General features: G+C 34.9%; 2 protein-coding genes across 5 annotated transcripts; both read right to left on the bottom strand.

The window, feature by feature from the left end:
- LOC123206758 (LEAF RUST 10 DISEASE-RESISTANCE LOCUS RECEPTOR-LIKE PROTEIN KINASE-like 1.1) lies at nucleotides 1-7,936 on the bottom strand. 4 transcript variants are annotated; one of them, XM_044623985.1, is made up of 6 exons: nucleotides 7,675-7,936; nucleotides 7,422-7,572; nucleotides 6,294-7,331; nucleotides 1,649-1,687; nucleotides 1,266-1,520; nucleotides 1-1,159 (listed from the first exon to the last, which is right to left on the bottom strand). In XM_044623985.1, exons 3-6 carry the CDS (start codon nucleotides 6,988-6,990, stop codon nucleotides 183-185), a joined length of 1,968 nt encoding a protein of 655 aa, XP_044479920.1. In that variant the 5' UTR covers nucleotides 6,991-7,331; nucleotides 7,422-7,572; nucleotides 7,675-7,936; the 3' UTR covers nucleotides 1-182. The 4 variants fall into 4 exon arrangements, with proteins under 4 accessions (XP_044479920.1, XP_044479922.1, XP_044479921.1 ...); XM_044623987.1 differs by having other exon boundaries at nucleotides 7,711-7,936; XM_044623986.1 differs by having other exon boundaries at nucleotides 7,422-7,936.
- Nucleotides 7,937-8,532: 596 nt separating this feature from the next.
- LOC123206750 (PR5-like receptor kinase) lies at nucleotides 8,533-11,879 on the bottom strand. The gene is made up of 3 exons (XM_044623976.1): nucleotides 10,906-11,879; nucleotides 10,555-10,593; nucleotides 8,533-9,733 (listed from the first exon to the last, which is right to left on the bottom strand). The coding sequence occupies exons 1-3, from the start codon at nucleotides 11,600-11,602 to the stop codon at nucleotides 8,655-8,657; spliced, it is 1,815 nt and encodes a 604-aa protein (XP_044479911.1). The 5' UTR covers nucleotides 11,603-11,879; the 3' UTR covers nucleotides 8,533-8,654.
- Between the last annotated feature and the right edge of the window lie 3,169 nt (nucleotides 11,880-15,048).

Below are 15,048 nucleotides of genomic sequence, written 5' to 3'. Positions count from 1 at the left end.
TCTCTTGCAAAATTTGAAGTTGCTCCATTCACCATTAGTTTACATATGTACATGCTCTCTTGCTTGAGCCTACAGATATTGCATATTACTTCTATAAACAGCAAAAAAATATGAGCTGATGTGCGTTGATGACATATTTTCACTATTCAACCCAAAAATCCAGAAACAAGAAACCAAAAATCTTAGCCACTGACATTAGGTGTGGTATTATTACTAACCCATTTGGCAGTCACAGAAATGGGTGAAGATGGCAATCTGATATGCTTCAACAAAGCAAGATTATCGCAATCAGATGGTGATGGTGGTGGGTGCATATTCTTTGGCATTTCATTATCACCTTTCTCATCTCTGACATCCTCCAATTTCCATTCTCTATTTTGAATTCTCTTCAGTTCTTCCAAAATCACATCCATGGGCGGTCTCATTTCCTTGTTCTGTTGTAAACATAGATATGCCAACTCTGCAACTGAAGTTAACATCCTCTGAACTTCTTCATCAGATTGGTATCCTAGTAATGGATCGAACAGCTCTTCTATTGCGTGTTTCCGGATCCGGTTTATTGCTAAGTTTGCCAAATTAATCTCATGTCTGTGCCTGTTTATATCTACAGCAGGCATTGATGATATGAGCTCAACAAGAACAACTCCAAAGCTATATACATCACTCCTATCTGTTAGCTGATAACATTGATGATACTCAGGGTCAACATAGCCTGGAGATCCTTGTGGAGCAGTTGAGACATGAGTAACATCAGTGGGGAACAATCTGGAAAGCCCGAAATCCGCAACTTTTACACAAAAATTGCTATCAAGAAGAATGTTGTTAGTTTTCACATCACGGTGTATGATATCAGAAGCATGGAGGTATGCCAATGCACTAGCTGTTTCTATTGCAATCTTCATACGAATAGGCCATGTTAATGAACCTGGCTTCTCTAGATTACCATGGAGATGATCTGCAACAGTACCATTAGGAACATATTCATACACAAGAAGGAGACCCTGTTGACTGAACCGTGAAGTGCAGCCATAAAGGGATACAAGATTTTTGTGACGCAGACGTGTGAGTATTTCAACTTCATTCATGAACTGCTCAACCCTTCTGTAATTGTGCTCGTATAAGCGCTTTACTGCAACCTCCCGCCCATCGCGAAGTTTCGCTGATTGAAAAGAATCAAATAGGCCATTCAGCAACCTGTCAACTGTCCCAAATTCTCTTTTCTACTTTCATTAAGCAAATTTATCTAAAGGGTTCCAATAGCTTACCATAGTATACTGTTCCAAAGCCTCCATCTCCAAGTTCTTTCTCATGACTAAAATTGTTAGTGGCTTTTGCAAGTTCAGAGTAGGAGAATATGGGGACCCCAAAATAGGCACCACCCACTTCCAGCTCCGACCTTGAGGAGGGGTCAGAAGAACAGTCCCTTGAATTGAAGATTGTGGGATTACACCTTTGTTTCTTGCGACACCAAATAATAAAAGACAGAACCGCAATTAGACCAGACCCTCCAACTCCAACACCTAATGATAAAAAAAGGGTAAACTTTTTTATCGGCACACTGTTTTTGTGGAAAACCATAAAAATACTAACCAAATATTTTTAATAGAAGCATAGGCAGCCGAGAACTTTGGTTGAAGAGGTGTATTACCTAGTCCGAGGCCTAGCTTCATTGCCAAGTTTCCCTTTCCTACGACAAAAGTTAAAATATAAACAAAATAATGGTGTTAGTTCTGATAATAAAAACCATATGTGAGTATATTTATTTCATCCAAATCCTAGATATGATTGCACTAAGGAAAGTCAGAACTTCCCAAATGAGACTACTTTAGCTCTGAATCAGGGGTGGATTTGATCCAAGCTAGGGGTAGGCTTGAGTTCGGATTGAAGGCATAGTGCCCCACTCAAGCTTGAGATCATTTGAGCTGGTGAACAGAGTCATTGGAGGGCTGCCGACGGTGTAAACAGTGTCATCGGAGCTCCAACAACTAGTCCAAGACATGAATTTGATCCAGTCCACCCCTACTCTTAATCCTGTTAAGGAATCAATCAAAATCCAGAGGGCAATTTAAGTAGAAACTAGAAAAGAGTTTGTATGGTTGAATGATATTAAAACTAAAGCAACTTAGTTAAATCTACTGTAAATTGGCAAGTAACCAAACAACATGAAAAGCAGCACAAACAGTAACCAGGAACCAGCCTGAGTACTGCACCATAATTTATGATACCTCTTCTTTCTGCCCCAGAACAATCAAAATTTCCCATTCTATCAGTTTGGCATCGCCCTCCAGCAAAAAAACAATCAAAGCATTCATTTGTTACATCCACTTGAACAGAGAATAAACTCGTAAACAAATCAGAATATTCAACACTTTTTGGTGTCTTATTCACTTGGAAGTTAATATGTGAGCACAGAGGTGGAGCATTTTGAACATTATCAATTGGGTTTGTGTAATAGATATAAGAGTGCTGGGAGTTATTGCAGCCAGGACTGAAATTTTTTGGGATATTGTAATTGAGGGGGCATTCGTACAGGGGTTGAATGAAGGGCACACGAAAAGAGAGAAAAGGAGAGATGGGAAGAGTCAAAATTTTCAAGTAGTTGCGGCTGCAATTTTTCTTGAGGTTTCCAAAAAGATCTGGGTCCTTAATATTAATCATATTATCCTGTGAGATTGCTGAAACACTAAACCAATGTCCCTCCTTCCCAATCTGAATCTTTGGAAATTGTTCAGAGCAGTTATCTACAATCACCAACCCACAATCCGGATGCGACCGATCGGAGAAGGGGAAGCTGATATTGCCCAAGAAACCACAACGGAAACTTGGACATCTTGAATTTACCCTCTTCTCTTCTTCGGCAGAGCAAAAATGTAGAAGGAAAGAGAGAACAAAGAAAGTTATGTAAGAGAAGCGAGCCATTGGAGAATAAACTATGGCCATGCACTAACTTCGTTCATGATATAGAAATTTTTGTTCCTGCTATAGAAATTTTTGTTCCTGCGTTCACTTTCTTTCCCGAAGAAAAGTTTGCCAGTCCACCCAGACACGCCAGTTGACTTGGAAATTGCACTGGGATGACTTGAGAAAAAGAACGAAACAAGTGCAATTAAGGTCTGACAAAGACTGCTTCTGTAGAACTTTTCCACAATAAAAGCCTTGACAGTTGGCTACTGTACAGAAACTCATTAATGGGCTCCACGTTGGATTGACCAATGTTTTAGTACTCTGAAAGTCATTGAATTAGTTATCTAAGTGGTTTTCAATTCAATCAGTTTAATTAACCCGTTTAATTTATTATTTAGTTATAATAAATTTTTAAAAAATAATATTTAAATAATTGACAAATTTTGCACTTTAATAGAATAATTAAAACATCTCAATAAAATAATTAAATAAAAAAATGTCTTAATTTCATTATTAAAAAAATATATATATAATCCTTCAAACCATTACCTACAGAAGAAATTTACTTTTTTACAGATTATCTAATACTACAATCATATGATGTTTTAAAATTTTAAAAGTTAATTTATAAAGTAGTTATTTTAATAGATATGAAATGTCATTTTTTTTCCTTCTTTTTTTTTTTTTCACTTTTTGTATTATATTTTTTATAGGCATTTGGAAATTGATTCAATTTAATCTAAAATAATCAAATTTTTTAAAAATAATCAAACTTTGGTCAAATTTGATACTGTCAGGTTTAACTAGTTTATCAGGTTTATCGAATTTAATTGACTCAAAACCTAAATTAAGTTTCAACATAAATTAGATAAAGCTTAGAGTCAATATCTGATTTAGTCGGTTGAACTAATTGATCCGGTCAAGTTTTCGAAGCCTTGGAATTGAGACACGTATAGACAAGGACCCAGAGAAGAAAAATCTTGGATGGCATTAACAAACAAAATGGAACTTTTACTAAATGGTTCACGGACTTTGGAGAAGTTTATGGTGGACATCTGAAAAACCGTCAGAAAATGTTGTGAGAAAGAGGAGAGGGATTTGACGTACAGAAAAAAATTCTGAACATGGTCACCAAACACAGATAAAAACAAATTACAAATACTCAAATACAGGAACACAAGTTTATAGAAAGAAAACTCAATACGGAAAACCCACGTACATTGGAGAAAATTCTAAGATAAAATAAAAATGCAACAGGGTGAAGATTAACAGATTTCTTTGTTCTCTTTTGCCTCAACTCTAATTCTTTGCTCACTCGTTTACTTATACTCCTAACACAGTTTTTATAAACAACTTTAGCCGCCAGATACTTAGCGCACAAGCATTTCTATAATAAGTCATTTCTGAATTATAATAGGTCATTCCAATCCATCAGTTACACCAGATATGTTCGACTAGATGAGCAAATGGATAGATATCTAACCACTACATTTACTTGAAATGTATGTGAAAAAGATCCATACTATGAGATAAATGGTGGGCTACAAGACAACCTAATCTCTCTGATATCACCATATATCTCATTAAAAGTTCACTTTTCAAATCCGTACTTTCTAAATTCAAGTAACACCTTACAGAATTCAAATAGCTACTATGCAACAAACATGGTGGTGTCAGGGAGAAAGACCAATGTGAGCTCTTCAAAAAATGGGGGAAAAACAGAATATATCTTGAAAGAAAGGGAATTACAAGTTGGGGAATTGTCAATTCTTGAATTCAATAGACGGTATTGCAACACTGCAATTGAGGAGCAGACTTTCTGTTTTGAAAAGTCATTGAATGTGAAGTAGGGAATAGAGCAGAGAAAAGATGCATGGAGACGAAAATCTACTGATATTTCAGGAATCTTTCTATGCATTTTGAAGAGGCTCTTTGATGAAAGTAATTATGAATCTTTCTTCAATTTGAAACAGGTTCTCTTCTTTATCCATGTTTCATTTAGCAGAGGATTTAAATTCAAGAGGTGTTGAAACACCACAAGTTGTCATTATGATAGACCATTAATTGAGGATAAATTTGTTTCCTTGAAAAGTCCTCGCAGTTGAAGTAGGGAGTGGGGCGGAGAATAAATGAACAAGGGCTGTTTCTCTGATTCTCTTTCATGAGACAGAGGATTTATACCTCCAACTTGAATTCAAGGCTGGGCACACATTCGTACAAAACAGACAAAGAGGTTTCTGCACTAGCAAGCAAAACAATACCGCACCACAGAATCCATGCAATTCATACAAACAGACAGAGAGGTTTCTGCAGTAGCAAGCAATACAGTACCACACCACATAATCCTGTCTTACACAGCGATTTTACCTGCCAACTATCTGGAAACTGGTAAGGCTCCATTTTAAGATATCTCTCAGCCTGGGGATGTTTTGTGTTCTGCTGTCATTATTAGCTACTTGTTCTAGAGGAGTTCAATAAACATGTGGAAAGCATGCATTCTTTATTTGTCATGCTAAGCTTGTGCAGGAGCTATGTGCTAATCTTTACAAACCCACATCCTCTAATTGAACAGGTGCAGAAACTAAATATTTACATGCAATTTTACTCCAATTTACATCCTTATCCCCAGGAACTGTTGAGTATCACTCATTGGGTGGTAATTAAGTTGTGTGGGTATGTAAGTCTCACCCCTTGAGTTAGCTTTTAGATGGGAAAAACCCAATAGTACTTTTGTGGTAGCCCAATCGTGTGTATCAAAGCCTAATGTTTGCAACAATTCCATCCAAATCCATTGTAGTACAGGTCCATGAGAAGTTCCAACCTGATAACCTAAAGGCACAGTAGAGGGGAGGTTGCACCTTACTCCCCAGTTGGCCTGGTTTAGGAGGCTTAAATGAAGGGGTTCTAACCTGGTAACCTAAGGGCCTAGTAGAAGGGATGTTGTGCCTTACTCCCCGCTTGGCCTTTGCTCAAGAGACTTAGATGAAGGAGAGGTTTTATCAATCTTACTCACCTAATTCAAGAGAATCTTATTGTTGGTTGCATTTGAAGCAAAAGTGGCCTCAGATTTTTGTGTCAGTGAGAAAACAAGTCATTGAAGCTATGACGGAAGATGATAACAGGCTGATAGACCCTTCCCTCGTCCGCTCTCTACTGGGGTTTTATAGATTTAACGGCATATGTCTACATTAAGAAATAGGTGTGGTTTAACATTTGTTCTCATTTTTTGCCATTCTTATTAACCATATATCAATAACAATCATGCTGGCAAGATAGCTAAATGCAGTTCCTATAAATGCAGGAAATATAGCTAGTAAAGAAACAAAAGTAAAACATGGAAAGAAAGAGTAGAAGTACCAGGAATGAGTCCTTCTAATTCACTGTAATACCTGTTCTTGCTGTCACTGAGCAATTAAACTTTCCCTCGCCATCAGTCTGGCATTGCCCTCCCTCCTTATAACAACTAAGACATTCTTTTGTCACATTTACTCCCAAGGCGAATGCATAAGTTGACAAATTGACATATTCAACACTTTGCCGCGTCTTATTCACACTGAAGGGAATATGTAAACACTGAGGCAGAAGATCTGGCAATTTAGCAGTAGGAAGATAGTAGAGAAATAAGTGTTTGGAGTCATTGCAAGCCCAAACGAAATCTTTGGGCTTATTATAAGTGAGAGGACATTGGAAAACGTTTTGGTTGTAAGGGATTTCAAAAGAGAGAAAAGGGGAGATGGGAATAGACAACCTTTTTAAAGATCCGCAGTTATGGCCGTCCAACTGATTTGGGTATTCCTGGTCACGAAGGGTGACCATGTTATCCTGAGAGATGCTTAAAACATAAAACTGTGGCCCATGATTCCCCAGTTGAATCTTCTGAAAAGTTTTGTCACAGTCATCTACTATGCATAAGCCACACTCGGGATGCGTTCGATTGGAGAAAGGGAAGCCGATCTCACCCAGTAAACCACAGGAGAAAGGTGGACATTTTGGATTGATTTTCCTTTCATCTTGAGCCAAACAAAGCAGAAAAAGATAAAAGATGACGAAGGACACAACAGAAAACACAAGACGAGTCAGAGCCATTTCAAACTTTCTCTATATCATAATGTTTCTTCACTGTTCTTCTTCTCAATATAGAACCCGAGTTGCTTCTCCTTCAAAAGCAGAACGCGCCTGTTGACTTGAAAATTGCAGGGGAGACTAGAGTTGGGAAACCCATTTTCATTGGTTAGCTAGAGACGAAAGTAAACCTTTTCAGCTCCCACTACAGTGTAAATTGATAAAAACAGATTGACTTTTCGGCAGCTTATTTGACTTTGACAACCTTCAGATGAACGACAGCCAAGAAAATTCACAGCTTAATTGCCATAAAACGATTGCCCATCTTTCTCATTTTCACAGACTTCGAAGAATTTTTGGAGCTCCTGTGAGAAAAGTTTAGAAGATGGTGTGAAGAGGGAAAAGGGATCTAACATGTACGAGAAAAATCTGATCATGTATGAGAATAATTTTACCTTTATATGCTAAGGCTTCGGGTTGAAAAGTCTAACCACTGATTCGAGTAACCCATGCGAGACTTTGAGTCACCGCTATACAACAAGGTTAAATGTTCACCTCCTAGGAAAAATCGAATGATCAAATAGCCTGTAACTGTACAGATGTTCTCTGCACGAAAGTAGTTAATTGTTCGTAAATCCTATTGAAAGAATACAAGAGAATGAACTAGAAATTTTGGGCTGAATAAAAAATAGTGAAGATTTAGCCTACCATCTTTGCAGTTCTGAATCTCACTTGGTCAATTACCTTTCTGGCGACACTGTTTTTTCCGTCACCAACTTGAACGGGCTTAAGTTCAAACGGGCTTGAATCTACTCCATGATTAGATAGTAAATACTCTCAGGCAATTTTACTCTAATTCACTTATCTCGAGGGAATAATGCAACAGTAGTTTTCTGGGTTGCATTTGCAGCACAAGAAACCTCGATCTTTCTGTAATTGGTCAGAAACAAGACCTTGCGGTGATGAAGAAAGATTGGATCGCATGGTAAATGAGAAAATAAGACCTGGAACTATGCAAGAGTCATTAGCTTATGTTTGGGCCTCTACAGCAATTTCCAGGCCCACAAGCTTCATATTTTGATTCAACTTATGAAAGAATCAACTCTATTAACATTACTGCAGTAAAGATAATGATCCCAACACTACAGACCGATGTGAAAATTGAACAAGCTGCGTATCCCAGATGGGAGCACATTGATGAAAACCTATCTTTGGAGGATTTAATTGAAGGCCGCCTAACTATTTACTACATTTTTTTTTCCTTTTCATTAATTTTCTCTCCCACTAGGTGTCGGGATTGTGCTGCCAAAAATATAACTAAAAAAAATTTGTATTCAGTCCTACAAAGATCAGTTGTAATTTAATTATATTCCCCAGTTGAATCTTCCAAGAGAATAAGTAATTTAACAAGAGGTTTATTTGTAATTACGTTGTACTAAATTCTTATATAAATATATTCCTTGCATTATTAGCTGGACCGCTTAGTATGTCTTTCTTTTGTGTGACTGATTTTTATCTCTAGTTTGTTTTCAGTCTGACAGTTCTTAACAACCTACACTCTATCACTGAAAAAAACACTTGAAACTATGACATCCATTTATGATGATGAATTCAAGTTTTCATGACACAAGTCTCTCTTTGTTGGGACAATTTTGGTACATCATGCTATTACAATATTACTTTAACAACTATGTTGAAGAATCTAGAAGTAATCTTGGAGGAGAAGAAAAGAAAGGCCTTGGTGGGATTTGCAACAAATCAAGGCTGTTTTCCAACATATCCACCACTCTGCTCATTTTTGGCCTATCTGAGGGGTTAGTCTGTATGCACCACAAGCTTACTATTATCATCTTTCTTATGCACTTTTTATCATCTTCATTTGAAATAGCATCCAATCCAAGCTCTTCATCTTCTTCAAGACGTTTGTAAATCCAATTTGGGAAGTATATTTCACTGTTATTATCACCTTCAACATTTTTATTCTGTCTTCCTCCAGTAATTTCTAAAATCATCATTCCATAACTATAAACATCTGACTTGTGAGAGACCTCTCCAAAGTTTCTTGAAAATACTTCGGGAGCAATATAACCGATAGTCCCTCGTGCAGCTGCCATTGATACAATACTTTCTTTGTTGGGGCAAATTTTAGCCAGACCAAAATCAGAGATCTTTGGACAAAAATCGTCATCAAGGAGAATATTATAAGGCTTTATGTCTAAGTGCAAAATTCTTGTGTTGCAAACACGATGTAAATACTCCAACCCTCGAGCTATGCCTACTGCAATTTGGAACAATGTTTCCCACTGCAACAGATTCTTTTCACCTATGAACTTATCTAGAGATCCATTCGACATAAACTCATAGATAAGAACTCTTTTATGACTTTCAAAACAATAGCCTAAAAGAGTTACTATGTTGACATGGGCAGTCTTGCTAATGCTAGCAACCTCATTAATAAATTCTTCACCATTACCTTTAGATTCAGTCAAGACCTTCACTGCAACATTACGGCCATCATGGAACCTGCCTTTGTAAACACGTCCATATCCTCCTTGGCCTACTTTACGTTTGAATGAATTGGTTATAATCTTAACATCAGAATAATTGTATCTTTTAGGCGCAAGTGATCCATGTTTCCTTAAAAATTCCTTGATGTTTTGGTGACTCTTAGTTTTCTTGTTCCAAAAGACCATCGAAGTATATGGTGATGATTTGTAGACGCAAAAGGCTACAACTATCAATATTCCAGATATAGTGACTGATATAGCTGCAGTTCATTGAAGAAAAGGAGTAGTTAGAACATACAGATGGGAAATTGTTATGACAAATTTTAATGGTTTAGAGGTGATAATTCAAACTTTTGTATAGATTTTAGCTTTGCATCATATCTTAGACTAGTTGAAGGTTGTGAGAGCCTCTGAAAAATTAATTTCATAGATGATATCAAGCTTCCTAGAAAACTAGAGTAAAAGCAAAGAATAAGAAATGTTTGACTGAAGTCCTTACAATTACTAAAATATTTACAAAACTCATGGTAAAGTTAGCATGCCCATTGACTTGACTGTTGAACCGTAACTCCATGTGCTTCATTCGATTAAATTACGGATAAATTTGGTCCACTGACCAATATCTCACTTTAAAAGTTTACCCAAATCAAACTAATTATAAGTAAAATTAGACTTAAACCAAGTTAAATTTGAGTTCGATTCAATTTGAATTTAGCTACAACTTTGAGCCAAGCCCAAACTCGGCTTATCTCAACATTGAAAACCACCAAAATGATGTCATTTCGATTTATATTAATTAAAATAATATCGTTTGAACCATTTTAAATTGAGCTTTCCCAAATCCGTTGGGCTAGAGAGTTGAATGCCCATTAGTTCGAGCTCAAACTTGATAGTACTACAACTCCTTGGTTCGACTCGTTTCAAGTTGAGTTGATAATCAAATTCAAGTTAGTTTGGCTCAAATTCAATCCAAGCCACAAGTCCTGGTTATTCGGTGTAAACTGGTTCGTTGGGGGTGTTAAAACAGCGAGGATAAGAAAAAAATAAATAAATACGATATTTGTTTAAAAAGGTATATTACCAATTCCAATGCGGAGCTTAAATCTCAATTTCCCATCCCCTGCAACAGGTTAAAGGTTATATAGAATATAGATTAGTAAAAAGGTACGGATAAGATTGAGCAAAACAATTATGTAAAATCTAGAAACCATTATCGATTTAGCATATGTACATTAAGGAATATGTGCGGTTTAACATTTGTTTTTAGTTTTCTCCTTTTTTATAAACCATTTATCAATCACAATCACGTTGGCAAGATAAAGATTAAGCTAAATGCAGTTGCAGTTAAAATGGATAGTAAAGAAAACAGAGTAAAACATGGAAAGTAAAACTAGTAGTATCAGGAAAGAGTCCTTCTACTTCACTGTAATACCTGTTCTTACTGTCACTGAACAATTAAACTTTCCCTCGCGGTCAGTCTGGCATTGCCCTCCTTCCTTATAACAACTAAGACATTCTTGTGTCACATGTACTCCCAAGGCGAATTCATAAGTCGACAAATTGATATATTCAACACTTTGCCGTGTCTTATTCACACTGAAGGGAATATGTAAACACTGAGACAGAAGATCTGGCAATTTAGCAGTAGGAAGATAGTAGAGAAATAAGTGTTTGGAGTCATTGCAAGCCAAACCGAAATCTTTGGGCTTATTATAAGTGAGAGAACATTGGAAAACGTTTTGGTTGTAAGGGATTTCAAAAGAGAGAAAAGGAGAGATGGGAATAGACAACCTTTTTAAAGATCCGCAGTTATGGCTGTCCGACAGATTTAGATGTTCCTGGTCACGAAGGGTGACCATGTTATCCTGAGAGATGCTTAAAACATAAAACTGTGGCCCATGATTCCACAGTTGAATCTTCTGAAAAGTTTTGTCACAGTCATCTACTGTGCATAAGCCACACTCGGGATGCGTTCGATTGGAGAAAGGGAAGCCGATCTCACCCAGTGAACCACAGGAGAAAGGTGGACATTTTGGATTGATTTTCCTTTCATCTTGAGCCAAACAAAGAAGAAAAAGATAAAAGATGACGAAGAACACAACAGAAAACACAAGACGAGTCAGAGCCATTTCAAGCTTTCTCTATATCATAATGTTTCTTCACTGTTCTTCTTCTCAATATAGAGCCCCAGCTGCTTCTCCTTCAAAAGCAGAACGCGCTTGTTGACTTGAAAATTGCAGGGTCAGACTAGAGTTGGGAAACCCATTTTCATTGGTTAGCTAGAGACGAAAGTAAACCTTCTCAGCTCCCACTACAGTGTAAATTAATGAAAACAGATTGACTTTCGGCAGCTTACTTGACTTAGTCAAGGGATCAGCTTGGGGCTTTCATGATCCGTCTGGTTAGATTGGCAATTGAACTAGGACATCAGCTCTCTCTCTCTCTCTCTCTCTCTCTCTCTCTCTCTCTATATATATATATATATATATATATTCAAGTGTATAGGTGATGTCAACTTGCTCATTGACCTAACGGTTCAACTGTGACTTAATGTGATTCACTTTATTTAAGGGACTGGCTTTAAATCCATAAGAATAATAACAAAACAATACGATATTTGGTTTAAAAGGTATATTACCAATATCAATGTAACTGTGTTGTTGAATTGTTGAGCGACGCACTTTCAAATTTTTTTGTTGATATATATTGTGTGTGAAATTGATTCAGTTGTGTACCACAATTTCATGTAGAGGTATTCAAAATCGGTTAATCAAATGATTTATCAATTTTTTGAATCCAACCGAATTTTTGGTTTGAAAAAAATCGTGAATAAAAATTGAATCAATTTAAAATTTAATCGAACTGAATTTTGTTACTCAGTTTTTTAACCCAATTTCAAAAAATAATCAAATTTTATTATTTTTTCTAATTTTTTTGAAAACATATTCAATATTTGATTAAATTTTTATTCAACTTTTTAAAAACTAATTCAATTTGATTAATCAATTTTGAAAATTACATAAATCAAAAAATCGATTTTTTTATATTTTTGAATCAATATCTAAACAAAATTTTCAAATAATCTATTTTTTGATTTGATTTTTTATTTAAAAATTAATTCACTTCGATTATCAAATAATTTTGAACACCTCTGATCCCAAGTTGTCTCACAAAATTGTCTTCATTATAAGTTGTTTGGCATGGTGAAGCTTGGCGCGCAAAAGCGACTCTTCATACCCGGAAAAAATATCAAATTTTCGTGGTACAGTTTTCTGGGATAATAATAAGATAGTCAAATAATCTCTCAAATATGACCGTACACGTGTCCTTCACATCTGCCCCCACATGACTGACATATCATTTCTAACCGTCAATAACTAATCTACATTTCCCATTTTCCTCCAATCACAGCCCTATTTAGGCAAATCTAATAATCTATTTTTCAATCACGGATAATTCTTAATATATCCCCAAATATTTTAAATATATCCAAGTAACCCTATAATTGTAAAGTTTTCACACTACACCCTTTTTATCCATTACTGTTAATGTCTATAAAAGCTTTTTCATAACAAAAATAAAAGAAATTAGTGAGATAAATCATTTTTTGGTTCTGAAAAATAAAAGATAAATAAAATTTCATGGATCTCATTTGGTTAATATGTTCAAAAATAGTTTCTGAACATTATTTTTGTAAGAATTTTTTAAAGTGGTTTATTTCATTACTTGCAATTTTATGTCCCTCATTAGAACATTAATACTGAGAACGTACGTATGAAGAATGTACTGTTGTGTACAATTTTCAATCTGATCCACAACATAAGTTATTGTAAAATCATAAATAAAATGGAAAAAAAACCCGTTTTACCACTTTTTTTTTTTTTTTTTAAATCTTAATGGTAAGACGTAAGAACAAGTTTTAGATATTTTATTCATTAGTTTTACATATATTAAATTATCGAGACTTGCGTATCTTTGAAACAGTTCTGTACAATATTCTATGCTTGAAGGGCGTATTTGCAGAGTTTTAAGTTATAGGGTGTCTAATTCTCTATTACTTTTATCAAAACTCAAGCTTTCTTTCCTTCTTCTTCCTATCATTCCTTTTATTTAAAAGGTAATTGATTTGGAATAAATAAATATTACTATAGTAATTTATTTTTATAACTTACATTATTATGTTTGATTTATAAATGATAAAAAATTTTAATAATTTTATTATTAATAGTGATGTAACACATAATATAATATAAGATGTAATATTATTATTATCTCTATTTTATATATTAAAAGATTATTCAACTAAACTTGATTTTATTAAAATTATATTTTTATTTATTATTTTTGAAAAAAATAACGACATTTTTAATTAATATAATAAGTAATATAAAAAAATATTTTAAAATAATTATATCTAAAGACATTTAAATAAAGTAGTATATTAGTATTCTTCATTATCATAAACTAAACATAATAATTATTTATATTTACTAAATTTTATCAAATATAACAATAATTTATAATCAATAATCATTTATAGAGATAGCATCAGTTAAATTAGGAATTTAATTTTAGTTTAAGGACTTATTCTTACTCAAAGTTTACTATTTTCCCAAATTCTCACAAATTTTCTTTTAAAAGCCAAAACACTCATCTATAGATTATTAAATCTGTTAATTTTAAATGTTAAATCGTTATTTTATCAATAATATTAAAAATAAACTAAAATTTTATCTCTTTTTCTTTTTAGACTCTAAAAACTAACAATTTTTCTTTTATATTAAGTTTTAAAAAATAACATTTTCCCTTAAGGTTTAATTTTAAATCTCCTCGCTCCATACGCTTCCTTTCTATCCAATAGTTTCTCTCTCCCCATCTCTCCCTTGGATTGGCCATCCAAGCCGGTCCCTTCTGTGGTAAATTATAGGTAATAATTATGTTTTTGGCATCAATTATATTGGGGCTATTTTTTTACAGCTTAAGTTGCCTGTTTACAGTACAGATATGAACTGAGTTTATTACCACTGAATAGTAGTACAGACCAGATGGGCCAGTTAGATTATAAACTTCAATGTCATTTCAGAGATTGGTTTTGACAAGGAATAAGCTCTTGTGATTGGAGAAATGTAGTTTGGGGTGGGGGCGGCGGAGGATTGTAAACTTGGAGCTGTAGGAGTTTGTATAAATGTCAATTTGGTTTTGGTATTATGTTCTAGAGAATGATATCAAACCATCTAAAGTTATTTTACATGTAGATTGAAAGAATAGGGTTATCTGTTATCGGCTTTTACCTTCGGAGGTTAGTAAAGTAAATCTTGACATGGGAGCAATTCGGGACTTAACAGGTGACACCGTCTTGAATGAATAAGGGATAATGGGTCTATGGGGTACAGTTGGAGGTTGCGATGCTGGACTGTTGGCTGACTTGTTCAAGACCAACTACGGTGTCCATAATTTCCTGTGGAGGTTGGTTCAGCTTACACTGAGCTCTACCGGCTCAAGCGCAACTTAAGGCAACTTTTCAGTTGTTGATATTCCTGAGAAATTTTTTATTTGTTTATTGCTTTGCTACTTT

The sequence above is a fragment of the Mangifera indica genome, unplaced genomic scaffold (genome assembly GCF_011075055.1).
Source record: "Mangifera indica cultivar Alphonso unplaced genomic scaffold, CATAS_Mindica_2.1 Un_0048, whole genome shotgun sequence".
Lineage (NCBI taxonomy): Eukaryota > Viridiplantae > Streptophyta > Magnoliopsida > Sapindales > Anacardiaceae > Mangifera > Mangifera indica.
This window is presented reverse-complemented; position numbering and strand designations above follow the sequence as displayed.

What these genes read in the sequence shown, in the direction of transcription:
- LOC123206750 (XM_044623976.1), bottom strand. Translation starts at nt 11,602, where the DNA reads ATGGCTCTGACTCGTCTTGTGTTTTCTGTTGTGTTCTTCGTCATCTTT. An exon ending in TTCAGTGACAGTAAGAACAG is followed by an intron (nt 10,594 to 10,905) that starts GTATTACAGTGA and finishes AACCTGTTGCAG; the next exon opens with GGGATGGGAAATTGAGATTT. An exon ending in TAAGCTCCGCATTGGAATTG is followed by an intron (nt 9,734 to 10,554) that starts GTAATATACCTT and finishes AATGAACTGCAG; the next exon opens with CTATATCAGTCACTATATCT.
- LOC123206758 (XM_044623984.1), bottom strand. Translation starts at nt 2,940, where the DNA reads ATGGCCATAGTTTATTCTCCAATGGCTCGCTTCTCTTACATAACTTTC. An exon ending in GAAGCTAGGCCTCGGACTAG is followed by an intron (nt 1,521 to 1,648) that starts GTAATACACCTC and finishes TTTTATCATTAG; the next exon opens with GTGTTGGAGTTGGAGGGTCT. An exon ending in CTTTGGAACAGTATACTATG is followed by an intron (nt 1,160 to 1,265) that starts GTAAGCTATTGG and finishes CTTTTCAATCAG; the next exon opens with CGAAACTTCGCGATGGGCGG.